This window comes from Zootoca vivipara, chromosome 12, assembly GCF_965207765.1.
Source record: "Zootoca vivipara chromosome 12, rZooViv2.hap1.1, whole genome shotgun sequence".
NCBI lineage: Eukaryota > Metazoa > Chordata > Lepidosauria > Squamata > Lacertidae > Zootoca > Zootoca vivipara.
In genome coordinates, this window is record NC_142595.1 from 46,683,763 (window position 1) to 46,703,765 (window position 20,003).

At 39.8% G+C, this 20,003-nt stretch overlaps 2 protein-coding genes across 2 annotated transcripts; both read left to right on the forward strand.

The window, feature by feature from the left end:
* Positions 1-693: 693 nt before the first annotated feature.
* On the forward strand, positions 694-6,529 carry LOC148684120 (vomeronasal type-2 receptor 26-like). The gene is made up of 5 exons (XM_088654868.1): positions 694-984; positions 2,459-3,138; positions 3,253-3,316; positions 4,764-4,890; positions 5,640-6,529. Exons 1-5 carry the CDS (start codon positions 694-696, stop codon positions 6,527-6,529), a joined length of 2,052 nt encoding a protein of 683 aa, XP_088510994.1.
* Positions 6,530-11,736: 5,207 nt separating this feature from the next.
* On the forward strand, positions 11,737-19,696 carry LOC132593015 (vomeronasal type-2 receptor 26-like). Its single transcript, XM_060281379.2, has 5 exons — positions 11,737-12,027; positions 12,876-13,733; positions 14,316-14,543; positions 15,471-15,597; positions 18,792-19,696. The coding sequence occupies exons 1-5, from the start codon at positions 11,737-11,739 to the stop codon at positions 19,694-19,696; spliced, it is 2,409 nt and encodes an 802-aa protein (XP_060137362.2).
* Positions 19,697-20,003: the final 307 nt, after the last annotated feature.

Below are 20,003 nucleotides of genomic sequence, written 5' to 3' on the forward strand. Positions count from 1 at the left end.
ATTAGCAGTCAAATAGTGAACCTTATTCTTATTGCCCCAGCTTAAATACCTTGCTACCTTTGCTGTCATCTGCTCCTCTTGATCTGCCAGGAGAAAAGACACTGTGGCAGTGGTTGGGCGGCCTGGAATAGTCAATAAAAGAGGAGTGATAATGCCACTCCTCAGGCCTTTGTAATGAGTGCAAGCCAGGATGGTATGCGCCACTGATTTGGTGTTGCCATCTCCGCAAGGACATAATCGTTTTTTGTATGGAATCCGTTGGAATCGTCCCTCAATCCAATAAATGAATACTAGAAACTGCCTTGTATAAGGATGTTAGTAACTAACTAATTCAAAGAAGTATAGTTGCTTTCCTGGGCTAGATGCATAGAATTGTCACCTTCATGGCCAGTTTGAGTACAAGAAGAAAGAGATGGACATTGTTGTAGTCTTTGGGGGGGAGGGGGGAACGGATTTTAAAGATATTCACAAGGACTAACTAAAAGATGATAAGAGTAATATAGAAATGGCATGATGAGTAATTCATTTATTTAGGTGGAAGAGTTTGATATTTATTATTTTAGAGCCACCATAAAAGATAACAAGGTTGTAGTTCAATATGTATCAGTTTGAGACAGAAATGGCAATTTGTTTTGTCTACTTCCTGCATTGTAGAATTCTCCTCTGAAATTTTAAACTAACCTCATTTGCAGCATGATAACAAAATTCTACCAGCACATCCTTGCCTTGGCATTTGCGGTAAAAGTGATAAATGAGAACCCCAGCATCTTGCCCAATATCACACTGGGTTTCCACATCTATGACAGCTATAATGATGCAAGGATTACCTATCGTAACACTCTGAACCTGCTCTTTAAAATGCACATATTTGCTCCCAACTACAAATGTGACTCGCAGAAAAACCTCATAGCCATCATCGGAGGACTTAGCTCTGATACCTCCTTCCATATGGCTGATACCTTAAGCCTCTACAAGATTCCACAGGTAGGTTTTATGAGTAGGGACATGAATTTTTGTCCCGCAAATCACACTCGTCTCTTCCCATTCTGAAAATGATTTTGAGACTCAGAAAGTGAATATGACTGATGTTGAAGCATTACAAGTTGGAATGTCTATCAGAAATGCACATTACTCCTTACTAGTAGAGATTGCTACACCGATGAAAGTCTGAGTCAAGCAAGAGAGAATTCAGCACCTTGGACATTTCCAACACCTACACCCTGTGCCTCACATGAACTGCAAGAGACTTGTCTCTGCAAGGAGTTGGGTTGACCTGAAGACTTACAAAGCTGAGCATAGACTTTGCCTCCTTGGAGAGCCTGGATAACTGATTAAAGGGCCCTAATTTATCACAATTGGACATCTGCAGGGCTAGAGAGGTTCTGTATGTTACTCATCATCTGACTCAGATAACTTTAGGGAAATGTATCCTCCAGCCAATGTAGCTCTGAATTGGATGTTAGTAGTTCTCCTGCCATGAAAATAGTACAGTACATTTTTAGACAAGTTTCCTGCCATGCACTCTATTGCCCCATTCATAGATCATGACAGATCATTCACCTTTGAAGAGACCCCAGAGAGCAGGAATGTACCTGGCACCCACAAAACATCCACCACGAACACACACACAACACCTTAAACATGCAAACCACAGGTCTTCAATACTTAAGTATCACCACAACTCTAGAAACTGGAAGCACCCTGAAACTTGAAGCATCCTTCAATTTAATGGTCTAGAAAACTACCAGATGTGTCAAGTAAGTAAGTAAGTAAGTAAGTAATTAGTAAGTAAGTAATCTTTTTTACGGTCACTGACCAGCACAATAATTGCATTACATCATTAATGCTTAAAATATTATTTAAAAAATTAAATAAGCTAAAATAACTTATCTAAAAGGGACCAATCAACCTTTGATCCTTATTTTTATATTAATTATTTACTTTGTGCCATAAATTATAGTGGAATCTGCCTGGCTCTGTTGAGGAGTTAATTTAAGTACTTCCTATGTAGGCACACCAAATTCTGATAGCATTTGTGCAGAATCTTGCCACCATAGTGGTGACCTTTTGGTTAGAGCAGGCACTCCCAAACTTCGGCCCTCCAGATGTTTTGGACTGCAATTCCCATCATCCCTGACCACTGGCCCTCTTAGCTAGGGATCATGGGAGTTGTAGGCCAAAACATCTGGAGGGCCGCAGTTTGGGGATGCCTGGGTTAGAGACTGAAAGGAGCCATTTCATTTGCAATTCTTCAGATCATCCAGGTAACTCGTCAAATATCTTTAGGGTAGATTCATTTTGGAGGTCTCTGTAAAGGGAGCAATGAAAAAATACATGGGTGGTCGTCTCTATTTCTCCAGAACTGCAGAAACTGCAGAAACATTTCTTGAACGAACAGCCAAATGCTAAAAGTAATTGTTTATACTTATCATCATAATGTCTGGTCTTTTCCTGCTAGCTTACATATGGCTCATTTCCACAGAAGGAGAGTGATATAGATCACTTACTTTCCCTTTACCGCATGATGCCCAATGAAGCTCATCAGTATATGGCGATTATCAGCTTGCTTCAACATTTTGGATGGACATGGGTTGGACTCTTTGTTACTGATGATGAAGGAGGGGGAAAATTCTTGCAGGCCCTGGAGCAATTGCTCTACCAGCATGGGATCTGTTCAGCCTTCACACAAAGAATGGAAAAAGCATCTCATTCCGATTTGTTCATTGAACTTTATGACATACTCGAAAGTTATTATGTGAGTCTCACAAATGACAAAGCCAATACATTCATTGTCTATGGAGATTCTCAGACTTTGACCTGGCTGAGATGTGTTATATTTCTACGAGATCCTGAAAATAAGGAAAGCTCAAGATTTAGAAAAGTGTGGATCATGACAACTCAAATAGATTTTGTATTATTGAGTTATCAAAAAGCTTGGGGTCTTGAGCTCTTCCAAGGTGCCATTTCCTTCACCATTCACTCAAAAGAGCTTCTCAAGTTCCATGAATTTATTCAGATCATAAAACCTTACTGGAACCCAGCAGATGGTTTTCTCAAGGACTTCTGGGAGCAAGCATTTGATTGTACATTTCCAAAACTGCACATGCAAGATATTGAAACATGTACAGGGGAGGAGAAGTTAGAGTGTCTTCCTGGGTTTCTGTTTCAAATGGGCATGACTGGCCACAGCTACAATATCTACAATGCTGTCTTTGTTGTAGCTCATGCTTTGCATGCTATTTATTCATACAGATCTAAGCACAGAGCAATGGCAGGAGACAAAAGGTTTGAAATTCAAGATCTGCAGCCTTGGCAGGTAACACATATTTTAATATTTTAATATAATATAACTGTATTTTAAGATTTTTCTGGAAGGTGTCCAGAGTGGCTGCGGCACGCAGCCAGGTGGACGGTGTATAATTCTTCTTCCTCCACTTCTTCTTCTTCTTCTTCTTCTTCTTCTTCTTCTTCTTCTTCTTCTTCTTCTTCTTCTTCTTCTAACAAAATATTATTTCAGTCAGCCAATTACTCCAAGGCCAGATATCAAGTGATTACATTTCGTGAGTGTCCCCCTTTCTTGCATATTTACCATGTACAGAATTTATTGCTGTGTTATAACTTTTCCATTTGCTATATGAAAATAGTTCATTGTTTAGAATTGGTATGCATTACACACACACACACACACACACACACACACACACACTCACACATATTCCTTCTTTTTCCCTTTTCTCTTTGAATCAGCTCCACTATTTTCTGCAAGGCATTTTATTCAACAACTCAGCAGGAGAAACAATGTCCTTTAACGAAAATAGGGAAATGAGAGGTGGATTTGACATCACGAACATGATCACATTCCCAAACAAGTCTTTCCTTCAAATGAAAGTTGGACGAGTTGATCCTGATGTTCTTGAAGGAGAAGCATTCATTTTTCATGAAGATATGATTGTGTGGCACAGAGGTTTTAATCAGGTCTGCATCCTTGGACTCCATCTGTTACTCACTGTTCTTATGATGTGTTCTTTAGATGTCAGGAATTCCATTTTGTTTACAACTGTTGTTTCCATTTGATATGGCCAAGGAAAAATGTGGCTGCCTGGCACATTCAAAATTGATGCCACTTAGAAATGCCATGGGGGATGGGGGAGTACATTTTTGTATAACTATATCTTCCATATACATAAAGCAAAGCGTTGGAGTATATAAATGAAATTTCTACATAGGCACCAATTCAGTACTGTAACCTCTTTTTTATAATGTATGGAGACAATAACTCAGTAATAGAACACGTACTGCTTGCTTAAGGTTCCAGGCAGCATTAAAACGAAGTCCTGTTGAGCTGTTTTTCTATTGTTTTACAGCATTTTGCAGAACAAACTTAACATTTTGTTGAGCCCTCAAACAGTGTGGCTGACCAGCCAAACCTAGGGTCCTACAAGTCACCCCCAATCCACTAATACAAAATTTTGGCACAGGATTGGAGTGAATTGAACAATATTGGAATTGGGGTGACCAGTATAGCACCATGTTGGGGAAATCAGACACTATTTTAGGACACCTCGGAATGTGGGGTTTTTCATTGCAAAGTTTGTCATAGGTTTGGAGGGGATTCCAAATAATGGGATTCATAGTTAACACAGCCCTATAATGCATATCTTTTAGATTAAACCTTTATTTGCTGAGTAATGAACTTCATTAATAGAAGTCAAATAAACAATCAGTTTCTCTGATCTCCTAAAAGGCTTTTCTGCTATGGATAGGTGACTCCCCTTTCTCTATGTAATGACCACTGCCACCCTGGCAATCAGAAGAAAAAGAAAGAAGGGGGAAAGTTTTGCTGCTATGATTGTGCTCCATGTCCAGAAGGGGAAATTTCAAACCAGGATGGTGAGTTATGTAGAAATCATATTTTTCATCCTACGAGGACACTGGGAAGGCTAGACAGTAGCATTTAAGGGGGTTATTTTAGTGCAAAAATGAGTAAGGAGGAACATGATACAAAATGGATTAAATTTTTCCATGTATGGGAATATAGAATAAACATAACACTGGATCTCAGGGACATCAAAGGTAATTGAGTGTTGGATAATTCAGAACAGGCAAAAGAAAACTAACCTATTCATGAAATGCATGATTAATCTATGGAATTGGTTTCCACAAGAGGCAATGATGGGAATAGATTAGACAAACTCATGGATATTATTAATGGCTATGATCTCTGATGGCTTTGCTGTGCCTCCATGGACAGAATCTGTATTCTTCCAAATATGAGATGCTGAGAAGTGTGGGGGTTGGGGGAGACTTCTGTTTCACTCAGGTCCTGCTTCCAGGCATCCCATAGGTATGTGGTTGGCCACTGTGAAATCAGGAAGCTGGATGAGATGGGTTATTGGCCTGATCCAGCAGGCTCTTATGTTCTTATCCAAAAGAGGAAATAAATGACAAGGCAAAATACTATTTAAAAGTAAGAATTGAGTCAGTATAATGGCTTTCAGAATAAGTGAGATCAAAGCATTTATATCTGAACAGTAAAACAAATGGATCCAATAGGTTTAATTTCATGTCAGTGAAACAGTCACATTGAAGACAAAGTACTGTTCAATCAGTATTGAAATTTCACCTTGTTTATTTTTCAGATATGAATGACTGCTTCATATGCCCAAAAGCTCAGTATCCAAACAAGAACAAAACTGCCTGCATTCAGAAAACAATGACCTTCCTTTCTTACAAAGAACTTTTAGGGATCATCTTAGCATCCATTGCCCTTTCTTTCTTACTCAACACAGTTTTGGTGCTAGGAATATTCATAAAGTACAGAGAGACTCCCATAGTCAAAGCCAACAACCGGGACCTCACCTACTCTCTCCTTGTCTCTCTCCTGCTCTGCTTCCTCTCTTCCTTGCTATTTCTGGGTGAACATAGCACAGTCTCCTGCCTCCTCCGGCAACCAATGTTTGGCATCATCTTCTCTGTAGCCGTATCTTGTGTGTTGGCCAAAACTGTCACTGTACTTCTAGCTTTCTTGGCCACCAAGCCAGGGTCCAGCATGAGGAAGTGGATAAGAAAAAGACTGACAAATTCCATTGTCTTTTCCTGTTCTCTTATTCAATCAACTATTTGTACTGTGTGGTTTATGACATCTCCCCCATTCCCTGAACTGGACATGCACTCTTTAGCAGAAGAAATCATTGTGCAATGTAATGAAGGCTCAGTCACCATGTTCTATTGTGTCCTGGGCTACATGTTCCTCTTGGCCATTGCCAGCTTTGTTGCCGCATTTGCAGCCCGCAAATTACCTGACAGTTTTAATGAAGCCAAGTTCATTACATTCAGCATGTTGCTCTTTTGCTGTGTTTGGCTGTCTTTTTTTCCAGCCTACCTGAGCACAAGAGGGAAACACATGGTGGCTGTGGAGATCTTCTCCATCTTGTCCTCTAGTGCTGGGTTATTGGGCTGCATCTTTGCCCCTAAATGCTACATCATTATTCTGAGGCCTGAGCTGAACAACAGAGAACAACTTATTTAAAAAAGTATCAAATAATTGTTTTTCCCCTCACTCTGGTAAATTTTAAATTGTGCTTGAGATTACTTTTTCGCTACTTGTTTAATTTTATTTTATACACACAGGTCTCAGTATCCAATTTCACTTACTCTAACGTGAGTAATTAGTACCCAAATCTTGTTATATACACTGTAGATTCAGCTCTCCAAAGAGTTGTACCTGTGTTTAGCACTGTACACAAATAAACAGAGTTTTCTTCCTTCTTTTACAAGATTTCAGAGGGTTTCCACTCTTTGGGGGGTGTCAACATTTTGAGGCTGACAACACATTAGAAATATTCCCATTGGAATTCATGGAAATTGTTGACTTGTTATGTAAATGGCCACCTAACAAACGATCTCGTGAGAATGCATTGTATTCAGATAGTGAGATTTTTGAGGAGTGTGATGTACCACAGCTGTATGTGAGTATTTGTCTTTTTGTCTAGTTCAAGGTTGCCTTTTAAGTTCTTTTTTAAACAAACATTTGTAATAGTTATTCTTTCAAACCTGAAACCCTTTGTTATTACAGATAGCACATTCTTTTCTTCTTGATATGTTTTATTATTGACTTAGATATCACATAGCTATATCAAAATCTCTTTATTGCCATTTATGGCAGCTTATTCTCCCCCCTTTCCCCCCCTTTTAAAGCTAATTTCTTTTTCTTTTGTTTTTTATGGAGCCTGTGTCTGGTTACTAAAATTCATTAAAAATATTTGAAAAGAACAAACACATTGTGGAATGTGAATTATTTATTTTAAAAGCAAAATTATAGATTAGCCATGTCCCAAAACATATTCAGGACTACATCTGGGATGGAATGTGGGTGGTCCCCAGTTTGACCCATCATGTTTACCATTCAGACTAGGGTTCGAATCCTCATGTCATGAAGCCCGCTCTATTTGAAAGCTTTACAAACTGCTCATGTTGGTGACACAGTTTTAAAATATGTATCATTTTCCGATATAATAATTCAGTTTTACTTGCAAACTGAATGTTAAAATAACCCCTTTCCAGCCCTGGGAGGAGTGTGGGGACCATTTGTGTGACACACCTACACACTGCAGCTGAAACACTAACATGTTACGATACAAAGTTTACAAAGCTCTGCTCTATGTTTTTGGGTGAGCTTTTTCTCTCTCTCAGCATTCGTTACCACATAGGTCTGATGTAAGACTAAAATGTGAGTGCTCACTGGAAGGACAGATCGTGAAGCTGAGGCTCCAATACTTTGGCCACATCATGAGGAGAGGAGACTCCCTGGAAAAGACCCTGATGTTGGGAAAGATGGAGGGCACTAGGAGAAGGGGATGACAGAGGACAAGATGGTTGGACAGTGTTCTCGAAGCTACGAACATGAGTTTGACCAAACTGCGGGAGGCAGTGGAAGACAGGACTGCCTGGCGTGCTATGGATGGTCCATGGGGTCACAAAGAGTCGGACAGGACTAAATGACTAAACAACAACAACTAAAATGAGGATGGTTAGAACCATGTACATCACCTTGACTTCAACAGAGGATAAGGCAGTCGGTTAGCTCGGTTGGTTGGAGCATGGTGCTGATAATGCCAAGGTTGCAGATTTGATCCCTGTAAGGGACAGCTGCACAGGCCTGCATTGCAGGGGGTGGACTAGTCCAGGCATAGGCAAACTCTGGCCCTCCAGATGTTTGGGACTACAATTCCCATCATCCCTAGCTAACAGGACCAGTGGTCATTTGTTTTCTTTTTTGCTCTCGAACTTGCAATACCCACCTCAGAAATTTTAAATATAAACCTGTCCTATAAAGTACAGCACAAATCCCTAAAAAGTGGAGAAGAAAGCTTATCATTGGTACAACTGGCTGTTTTTGATTACAGAACAGTGTTTATTTTCGAAGCCTACTTGGAGATGCAGAGGGTTGAACATGGGACCGTTGTTACACACAGAAAAGGGCAGAAAAAGGCATCATCTACCCATAATGAAGAAAGATTTTTTTTAAATTACATTTTATTTTATTTATTTGTTTGATTTTGCTTGTGAACTTGAAATCAACTCATCCAGGAAACTTTAAATATAATGTTAGAGCCCTAATCATTGATTTATCTGGATCTTTATTATTACAGGCCAGTGATATTTTCAATTGTATTTGGAAATGCAGAGGATTGAACCTGAGGGGTTTTTATATCAGGCATTTTGATATACAAATGAGCATTGGATTCTGTTCAATGGAATAGAGAGAGAGAGAGCAGGGCCCACAGTAATACCCCAGGACCCATACCCTTGTGCCATGTTATCATGTCCTCATGAATGATGATTGATTCAAGAGCATCATCATCCACTTGTCCAACATTCACTTGAAGGAAGGACTTGTATGGGAATGTAACTACTGTATGTTCCAAACACCGCCACCCACCCACCAACACCCCCACCCTCACCCATTCATCAACAAGAGACATAGCTGCCAAGTTTTCCCTTTTCTCGCGAGGAAGCCTATTCAGCATAAGGGAAAATCCCTTAAAAAAAGGGATAACTTGGCAGCTATGACAAGAGGAGAATTAATCAATTGCTTTCCCATGCATTTACTCTTTTTGTCTTAACACCCCCCCCCCAGTTTTTTATGTTAACATTATTTCCATACACTCCAAATAATTTCCATATATATAATACTGGGATTAAACAAACCCCTCAGACTTGCCCACTTCCCACACTGGTTTCCATATTTTACCCTCTTTTCTTGCATATAATAATAATTATCCATTCTATTTCATTTCCTTATTTACTAATCTAATTCATTTTACTTCATGCATGGTATATCAATCCTGCTAATGTTTCTAAATAGATACAGTGGTTTTTAAGGTACTCAACAAAATTTTCCCATTCTTGTTTTAAAATTTTATCATCTTGATGTCTCATCTTCAAGGTCATCTTTACGATTTCAGCAAAATCTTCATTTTGATAATCCACTCTTATTTTGTTGGGACCTTCTCTTCCTTCGACATGCTTTCCTGGGCTTTTAAACCCTTCTGATAGTGTTTCATTTGCACTGGTAGCCTTCAGAATGAATTGCCCTGCAATGCACGATTTGTGGGGCCGTCCCTGAGGCTGGCTATTACAGCTAGTGAAAAATGCAGTGGCTCACTTGCTGACTGGGGCAGAATTTCACCATCATGTTATGGCACTATTGATGATAGAACTGAAATGCCTGAAAACAAGGTCAAGGTGCAGGTTGGAATCAGAATATTTAAAATATGCTCTTTCCAAAGTGAACAACTGAATTCAAGGATACAATTTTCCTCATATTCAGTGTCCAACTACCCCTCTAGAAGCTTAATGGGAAGAAAGGACTAGTCTTGAAAGTGTATTGAGCCGATGGATGTCAATTTTCTTTCAACATTTGCTGCTTTGAGTTACAAAACGAAATGGATTCACTTTGACTTTCTTGCTGGTATTCACTTGTCATGGAAGATTTTGAGCTAAATGCCACATTTTGTGCTTCTAATGCAGGCTCTTCCAAAAGGTAGATGATAATCTGCTGGTAGACCACGGGACGTCTGTGGTAGATCACTGGCTCCCCCCCCCCAAAGAAGGTCAACAACTTTGGCTCACCTAAAGAAAGCTCAATATTTTTGCCCTGCACCCCTCAAATGTGGCTTTCCTCCTCCCGAAAAGAAGGTCAACAACTTCGACGTAAACTCCCCAAAACAGGACTTTCCATCCTAAAAAAAACCTCAACAACCTTGACCTGAACCCCCCAAAAGCGGGTAGATCACTGCCAATTTTTAACTCTGTGAGTAGATCACAGTCTCTTAGGAGTTGCCCACCCCTGCTCTAATGGATAGAGGTAACATGTACACTTCTTGAGAATAAACTCACAACTCAACATGTTGTTTTTTATAAAACGACCCTTGGAACTGAAATTAAATCTTTTACTGATTTCTCAACCTACAATTATTCAAATCACTATAATCTGTGCATCTGGTCAGGCCTGCAGAGGCATTTCAGAAGGCACGAGAAAGCTGTCAATGAACAGCCATGAAAGAGATTATATTAGATGAAACTATGCACAATGAATAGATAGGAGTAGTGGCAAGAGGCAGGCATGACTTTCAATTTTCTTTCTCCCATTTTATTTTATTTTTATATTATTGGTCAGACTAGCAATCAGAGTTTTGGAAATCTCACCTATCGGCCAAAGCATGTGTTCATACTGTTTTGATTCTAAATAAAATAAGGTGTGCCAATCTCTCTTGTTGTGCTGTAGTGACAGACAGGTCTCATGCAATCTAGCTTAAATTAGTCTGCAGGTACTGATGGGCACAAGAGCACCTACATTTTCTGAGACGCTTGACTATAAGGATGCTGTGGTCATTCACTTTGCTTTTTCTGCTGCCTCCTATTGTGTGCAAAGCAGCTATGAGGTGCCCTGAGACTGAAACATTTCCTGTTCCACATGAGTGGTACCAGTCAGGTGGCCTCATCATCGGTGGGATTGCTTCTCAGTTCTATTATTGCATCATTGAAGATTTATTCAAGGAAAACCCTTCACAGAATCTGTTTGATGATAATCCACAGTAAGAGACTCCCCCTCCCCCTTCATTTGCGGCATTAATCCTTCCCAGTACTTTATTTAGTATTGTGCATCCTACTAAGTTGGCAGGCAGTAAATGATCGCTTTGACCTTTTGATTAATGATCATCCTTTCTATTTTGATAAGCAATATGGATATGTGATTAGTACGGTATGCATAGTTTTAATTGCACCAAATGGATAGTTTTAATTGCACCAAATGGAGCAACAAGAGGAAGATGGAGATGATACTACTGTACCTAGTCTTGGGGCACAGACTCTTTTAATCTTCCTAGAACATATATCATGAATCAGGGACTGTTTGAGTGAATTTCTTTGAAATATTGCTGCTCTGCTGGGCTACATGCATAGAATGGTCACCTGTAAGTTAGCCAGTTTGAGTAAAAAGAGAAAGAGGGGGAGATTGTTGTTGTCTTTTGAGGGGGGCAGGCAACTGAGATTAAAGGTCAAACAAGACATAATACAGAGATGGATGATATATATTTATTATTTTAGAGCCACCATAAAAGACAAAGTTAGTTCAATATACATCGGTTTGAGACAGAAATGGCCATTTGTTTTGTCTACTTCCTGCATTGTACAATTCTCCTCTGAAATTTTTAAACTGACCTCATTTGCAGCATGGTAACAAAATTCTACCAGCACATCCTGGCCTTGGCATTTGCTGTAAAAGTGATAAATGAGAATCCCAACCTCTTGCCCAATGTCACCCTGGGGTTCCACATCTACGACAGCTATTATGATGCAAGGATTACATATCGTAACACTTTGGACCTGCTCTTTAAAATGCATAGATTTGCTCCCAACTACAAATGTGACTCACAGAAAAACCTCATAGCCATCATCGGAGGACTTAACTCTGATACCTCTTTCCATATGGCTGATACTTTAAGGCTCTACAAGATTCCACAAGTAGGTTTTATGCATAGGGACATGATCCCCCTCCCCATCTCACTTTTCTCTTACCATTTCAAAAATGATTTTGAGATTCAGAATGTGAATATGACTGATCCTGAAGCACTAGAAGCTACAATGTCTATCAGAAACATAGATTACTCCTTAACAGTAGAGTTTGTTACACTAGTGAATGCAGAGAGCATTCAGCACCTTGGACACTACCAACACAAGCACCCTGTTTAGTCGTTTAGTCGTGTCTGACTCTTCCTGACCCCATGGAACAGATCATGCCAGGCACCCCTGTCTTCCACTGCCTTCCGCAGTTTGGTCAGACTCTTGTTCGTAGCTTCGGTCCAACCATCTGCCACACATACATACAGCACTTTGAGTATGTGAACTGCAGTTCTTCAACCCATATAGATCAAAGATAACTCTTATGTCTTCCTCTGCCATGTGCATCTTATACATGATTCCCAACAGTTGAACTAGAGTAGCATTCAGTTGGTTCATTGAGGAATTTTGCCAGCCTATCGGACATGGCAAAGATTTATCTAGGGTTAATCCAACTAGTGCGTCTTCTCCCAAATACTGAATTTCCACAGAGTAATTCCACAATAGGATTGCACTCTACAAATGAAACAAAAGGACATTTCTGACAAGACATGAATACTTTATGAAAGAAAATATCCAGAAATTGGAAAATGTCACCACAACTCTTGAATATTCAGCTGGAAGCAACCTTCAGTGTAACTGACTGGAAACCTCAAAATTGCTTCAACAAACATTTCTTGAATGAAGACCACATGCTCAAAATAATTGTTTAGACTTAGGTACCATTATTATGTCTGTTATTTTCCTTGTAGATTGCATATGGTTCATTTCCCCAAGAGGAGAGTGAAATAGATCACTTCCTTTCCTTTTACCGCATAGTGCCCAATGAAGCTCATCAGTATATGGCGATCATCTATTTGCTCCAGCGTTTTGGATGGACATGGGTTGGACTCTTTGTTACAGATGACAATGGAGGAGAAAATTTTTTGCAGGCCCTGGAGCAATTGCTCTACCAGCATGGAATCTGCTCAGCCTTCACACAAAGAATTGAAAAAGTAGCTCGTTTTGATATGTTGGGTGAATTTTATGAGTTGCTTTATAGGTATTATGTAGGTCTCACGAATGACAAAGCGAATGCATTCATTGTCTATGGAGATTCTCAGACATTGACCTGGCTGAGATGTATTATATTTCTACGAGATCCTGAAAATAAGGAAAGCTTAACATTGAGAAAAGTGTGGATCATGACAACTCAAATTGATTTTGTATTATTGAGTTTTCAAAAGTCTTGGGATCTTGAGCTCTTTCAAGGTGCCATTTCCTTCACCATTCACTCAAATGAGCTTCTCGAGTTCCATGAATTTCTTCAGAGCATAAAACCTTACTGGAATCCAGGCGATGGTTTTCTCAAGGACTTCTGGGAGCAAGCATTTGACTGTCCATTTCCAGATCTGCTCATGCAAGATACTGAAACATGTACAGGGGAGGAGAAGTTAGAGGGTCTTCCTGGCCATCTTTTTGAAATGGGCATGACTGGCCACAGCTACAGTATCTACAATGCTGTCTTTCTTGTGGCTCATGCTTTGCATGCAATTTATTCATACAGATCAAAGCACAGAGTAGTGGCAGGAGACAAAAGGTTTGAACTTCAAGATCTGCAGCCTTGGCAGGTAACATGTTGCAAAATATTATTTCAGTGAGACAATTACCCGAAACCCAAACTTTACGAAATAGGACATTTTCAAAGTTATTCCATTTTGTAACTTTTCTATCTGCTATATGAAAGTAGCTCACTTTTTATACTTGTTCTGTGTTAGGTGCCGATCCATAAGCAATATTCATACAGAAGGGAGTAACATAATGCAAACCAAATAGTATTTCAGTTAGCCAATTACTCCAAAGTGACACATCATGAAATGTGATATTTTTAAAGTGATAACAGTTTGTGAGTGCCCCTTTCCCTGTATGTTTAGCATGCACAGTATTTTAGCCTTCTGTTACTTTGTTATAACTTTTCCATCCACTAGACAGGGCATCCCCAAACTGCAGCCCTCTAGATGTTTTGGCCTACAACTCCCATGATCCCTAGCTAGTAGGACCAGTGGTCAGGGATGATGGGAATTGTAGGCCAAAACATCTGGAGGGCCGAAGTTTGGGAATTCCTGCACTAGACTGAAATAGCTCATTTTTTATATTTGGCCTTCACTATATGTATGTATATATTTACGCCCCCCTTTCCCCCTTTGAATCAGCTCCAGTACTTTCTGCAAGGCATTTCATTTAACAACTCAGCAGGGGAAACAATATCCTTTGATGAAAAAAGGCAAATGAGAGGTGGATTTGACATCACGAACATGATCACCTTCCCAAACAAGTCCTTCTTTCGAATGAAAGTTGGATGTGTTGATCCTGATGCTCTTGAAGGAGAAGCATTCATTTTTCATGAAGATATGATTGTGTGGCACAGAGGTTTTAATCAGGTCTCTATTCTGGGAATCTGTCTCCACTGTTCTTATGTGTTCTTTGGGTGTCAGGAAATTTCATTTTCTTTAACACTGCTGTTTGTATCTGATAGGGCAAAGGACAAATGTGGCTTCCTAGCACATTCAAATTTGATGTGGCTTTGAACTGCCTAGGGGAGGGGGAACCCTGCATTTCTGTAGAAGTATTTTTTTCATTTATATTTACTATACCTTCCATATATAAAAAGCAAATATTTGGCATATCCAAATGAAATTGCTTCATAGCTGCCCATTCTCTAATCTCTCTTTCTATCTGGCCACATGACCCGGAAAGTGTCTGCGGACAAACGCCGGCTCCCTCGGCCTATAGAGCGAGATGAGCGCCGCAACCCCAGGGTTGTCCCCACGACTGCACCTAATGGTCAGGAGTACCTTTTCCTTTAATAGATCCCATAGGAAAGGTCCTGAATTCAATCCCTTGCATCTCAATGCAGGGTTAAAATGGAGTCCTGGTGAGATGTTTTTCAATTGTTTTGCAGCATTTTGCAAAACATAGTGCATTTTGTTGAGCCCTCAAACTGTGTGGCTTACCTGCCAAACCAGGTGCCTTACCTGTCATCCCAATCCATGAATGCAAAACTTTGGCACAGGTTTGGAGTGGATTGGACAGTATTGGATTTGGGGTGACCAGTGTAGCACCTTGTTGGGGAATTCAGACAGTGTTTGGAGGGCACTGCAAAATGTGGAGTTTGTGCTGTAGAATGATTGCAAATTTTGTCATAGGTTTGGAGGGGATCCCAAATAATGAGGTTCATAGTTAATGCAGCTGTGTATGGCCACTACTTATATTAAACCTTTTTATGCTGAGGGGTGAACTCCATTAAGAGAAGTCAAATAAGCAATTAGTTTCTCTGATCTCCTAAACTGCTTTTCTGCTATTGATAGGTGATTCCCCTTTCTCTGTGTAATGACCACTGCCACCCTGGGAATCAGAAGAAAAAGAAAGAAGGGGAAAAGTTTTGTTGCTATGGTTGTGTTCCATGTCCAGAAGGGGAAATTTCAAACCAGGATGGTGAGTTATGTGGAAATCATATTTTGCCTCCTACGAGGACACTGGACGGAGGGTGAGGGTGAGTTGGGGCACATGATAAAAATGCCTAAAATCTGTGGAAGAATGGCAGATGAAATTGATGGATTATATGGAACTTGCTGAGATGACAGGGAGACTACGTGACCAGGGAGAAGAATTGATGGAAGAAGACTGGAAAAAAATTAGAACGTATTTAAAAAAATATTGTAGAATTGAATTCGGAAACAGATTTTCAAGTGTATAGAAACTGCAGATTTTTGAATTATGTTAGAAAATGTGTGATGTTTGAGGGAAGTTTAATTTAAACCGGAATCATTTAAATTTAAGATATAGAATTTGAGAAAGAGAATTGGGAATGAACCGCAGAGGAGGGGAAGTCGAGGACGTTCTTTTTTCTTTTTTCTTTTAAAAAAGTCATGAAAAGTATAAGATTAGAAATTGTATTTTATGTTATTTTTATTTTTATTTTTTTAATTATTTAGGCTGCGTTGTATGTGGGTTATTTATCTATATATGGTTAATGCTTTATGTGTTTATATATAAAATGAATAAAATTTTTTTTAAAAAAAAATGCCTAAAATCATGCAAGGCATTGAGAAATTGGATAAAAAAGAAAAATTACAGTTCTCATAATACTAGAGCTTGGCGGCATCTAAGGAATTTGAGTGTTGGATGATTCAGAACGAGCAAAATAATGTTAACCTCTTTATGAAGTATTTGATAAAACTCTGGAATTTGTTCCCTCAAGAGTCAGTGATGGGCACAAATTTCGAGGGCTTCAAAGGAGAAATAGACAAACTCATGTAAGATAAGGCTATCAATGGCTATGAGCTCAGATGACTTTGTTGGGCCTTCTTTTTTAAAAAATAATTTTTATTGAATTTTCCATTTTTATACAACCATCATATTATCATCACACAAATTTTTTTCTTACTCAAAACACTAAAAAGAAAGAAATAAAACAGAAAAAACAGGAATATAAGTGGACGTTGCTAAGAAAAAAAAAAACCAAACAACACCCAAAAGAATAAAAAAGAAAAAAGAAGAAAAAGGAGAAAAAATTAAAAATTAATTCCAATCTTATCTAGACATACTTCTTAAATCAACGACTTTCTCGTCCCTCCCTACCCGAGTTCTTTTTTTTTTACTTCAACTTCGCAATCTTCATAGATTAATAATTTTCTCTAATAATACATTCTCAATCTTTACTACAGCAACTAATTTTCTCTTCTCATCTCGAATTCACTTATATAAACATTAAACTAAAACACCCCTTAGCCTATAAGTATCCTAAAGGAATTTCTAATTACCTCGTCCTTAAAATTTAAACATATCCTTACCCTAAAAAACGTTTTAATTGTTAACCCCCTCCCTTCCCCGATTGGCATTCCCCTGCAAACCCCGACCAGTTCCTTATCACAGTCCATTTTCGTACCGTTCTATCCATCCCTTGTAAATATTTTCATATAAATTTCACCCTATTCCCTCTCTTGCCCATTTCAATGCAGCCCATCCTTTTCCCCTCACCCTCTTTTGTCCCAATTCTTGTACTTTGACTTTTTCTCCGTTCTTCTTGTTCTTACTCCCCCAGAACCCAATCTTAGTTAGCTCTTTGCACTTTAAGATCTTGTCCATGACCAAAGTTTGGTCTCCCTCTCTCACTGAGAGACCCCACTCCTGAGTCTCTCCGGGTGCTGAAGCCTGCTGAGTGTAGCCAGTGTCCTTCGCAGCTTCTCTCACAAGTTGCTCTAGGTTCCCGGTTTTCGGCTCGATCTCCACTTTTAAGTTCAATATATCTTCTGGAGGAGAAAGTTTTAATTGTATCTCTTCCCTGAGATTCTGTATCAATTTTCCATTTTCCCGTACATCCTTTGCCAGCTCTTGTATCTGCTCTAATAAAAACTGCATACAGTCATTTCCCAGCTGTGGATTCATTGTTTAGTCTATTTAGTTCTTTGTGTTCTCAAATTACAGAGAGAGGCTCAGATGGCTGGTTCCCACTGTAATCTCGATGTACTGCACATTTCATTTTATTGTCCAATTGTTGTTTTGCACGTAAATTCCAACTTTTGTGTTTTTTTAAACCAAAGTCTGTAACGCAGTCCTTAATAAAGCATCCTTGCTATTTCCAAACTAAATTCAAAGCTGAAACATTGTATTAGGACAATTTCCTGATCGGTGACCTCACAATGGCGTCTGGTCTTTGTTTCCAGGTTCCTGCCCCCGGGTCTCCGGAGGGATCATTCTCAATATTGCCAATTATTTGCAGAGATCAATAAAAAAAGCGCTTTCCCCTGGCTTTGCCCCAAGGGAAAGGGTTCAGCTTAATTTTTCCTAGAGGTTTTCAGAATCCCTTTCCAGCGTTTTTAGCTGCGGGCTCTGTGATTGCTTGACTGTCTCGGTAAGGGGGGAGAACGACCTCAGTTTCCTTTTTAATTCCTCTCCCGTGGCCGAATCTTCTCAATTTGATCCCAATAATTTACTCACGGTGCCAGTCTTAATTTGGAGGTATCTGGTGCTCCGCAACGTTGGCTTAGGGCTTCACTCCGCTGAGGTAGCGAATGGATCCAAGGCTCCGTCCCGGACTGACTGCTCTCGGAGCTCAAACAAGGAGCTTACCAGGCATCAACCGGAACTTTAAGGAGCTCTACTGGATCTCCACGACCCCCGAAAGCCAAATCGGGGGGTTTTCCGGGTGGCCGCGTCGCCCAGGCGGCTCACCCCTCCTCAGCGGGGCCAGGGTCCTCGGAGACCGAAAGACCTGTGCCGATCGCTAATGGCGCCAGACCGGAAGTCCAACTTTGTTGGGCCTTCTGGCTCAAATCTGCATTTTTTCCAAATACCAGTTCCTGGGAAGTGTGGGGGTTGGGGAAGACTTCTGTTTCACTCAGGTCCTGCTTGCAAGCTTCCCATAAGAATCAAGTTGGCAACTGAGAGATCAGGAAGCTGGATCTTATCTACTTATCCCAAAGACAGTTTGAAGGATTTCTACTCAGCTATTAACTACTTAGCCGACAACCTATGATAACCTTAAGAATTAGTGAGAACAAAGCATTTATATATTAACACCAAAACACATGGATCCAAAAGATTGAATTTCATGTCACCAAAGCGGTCACATGGAAGACAAAATACTGTTGAATCAATATTGAAATTTCACCTTGTTTATTTTTCAGATATGAATGATTGCTTCAGATGCCCAAAAGCTCAGTATCCAAACAAGAACAAAACTGCCTGCATTCAGAAAACGATGACCTTCCTTTCTTATGAAGAACCTTTGGGTATCAGTTTAGCATCCATTCCCCTTTCTTTCTCCCTCATCACAGCTTTGGTGCTAGGAATATTCATAAAGTACAGAGACACTCCCATAGTCAAAGCCAACAACCGGGACCTCACCTACTCTCTCCTTGTCTCTCTCCTGCTCTGCTTCCTCTCTTCATTGCTATTTCTGGGTGAACCTAGCACAGTCTCCTGCCTCCTCCGGCAACCAGTGTTTGGCATCATCTTCTCTGTAGCTGTTTCTTGTGTGTTGGCTAAAACTGTCACTGTAGTTCTAGCTTTCTTGGCCACCAAGCCAGGGTCCAGCATGAGGAAGTGGATAAGAAAAAGACTGACAAATTCCATTGTCTTTTCCTGTTCTCTTATTCAATCAACTATTTGTACTGTGTGGTTGATGACATCTCCCCCATTCCCTGAACTGGACATGCACTCTTTAGCAGAAGAAATCATTGTGCAATGTAATGAAGGCTCAGTCACCATGTTCTATTTCGTCCTGGGCTACATGTTCCTCTTGGCCATTGCCAGCTTCATTGCCGCATTTGCTGCCCGCAAGTTACCTGACAGTTTTAATGAAGCCAAGTTCATTACCTTCAGCATGTTGCTCTTTTGCAGTGTTTGGCTGTCTTTTTTTCCAGCCTACCTGAGCACAAGAGGGAAACACATGGTGGCTGTGGAGATCTTCTCCATCTCATCCTCCAGTGCTGGGTTATTGGGCTGCATCTTTGCCCCTAAATGCTACATCATCATTCTGAGGCCTGAGCTGAACAACAGAGAACAACTTATTAAAAAATGTACTAAATAAATATTGTTTTCCCCCTCACTCTGGTAAATTATTTCCATACACTCGAAACATTTGCCATATATACAATATTAGGATTATACAAACCCCTCACACTTCCCCCCATCTCACCCTGGTTTCCATAACAATCCTGCTAATGTTTCTAAATAGCTACAGTGGTTTTTAAGGTACTCAACAAAATTTTCCCATTCTTGTTTTAAAACTTTATTAACTTGATGTCTTTTCTCTTCGGTCATCTTTACAATTTCAGCAAAATTTTCATTTTGATAATTCAACCCTCATTTTGTTGGGACCTTCTCTTCCTTACACA

Bases quoted from the DNA above. Each gene is read 5' to 3' on its own strand.
- LOC148684120 (XM_088654868.1), top strand. From the start codon at position 694: ATGATAACAAAATTCTACCAGCACATCCTTGCCTTGGCATTTGCGGTA. The intron at 3,139-3,252 runs GTTAGAGTGTCT...TTATTCATACAG, and splicing joins ACATGTACAGGGGAGGAGAA to ATCTAAGCACAGAGCAATGG. The intron at 4,891-5,639 runs GTGAGTTATGTA...TTTATTTTTCAG, and splicing joins GGAAATTTCAAACCAGGATG to ATATGAATGACTGCTTCATA.
- LOC132593015 (XM_060281379.2), top strand. From the start codon at position 11,737: ATGGTAACAAAATTCTACCAGCACATCCTGGCCTTGGCATTTGCTGTA. The intron at 13,734-14,315 runs GTAACATGTTGC...CCTTTGAATCAG, and splicing joins AAGATCTGCAGCCTTGGCAG to CTCCAGTACTTTCTGCAAGG. The intron at 15,598-18,791 runs GTGAGTTATGTG...TTTATTTTTCAG, and splicing joins GGAAATTTCAAACCAGGATG to ATATGAATGATTGCTTCAGA.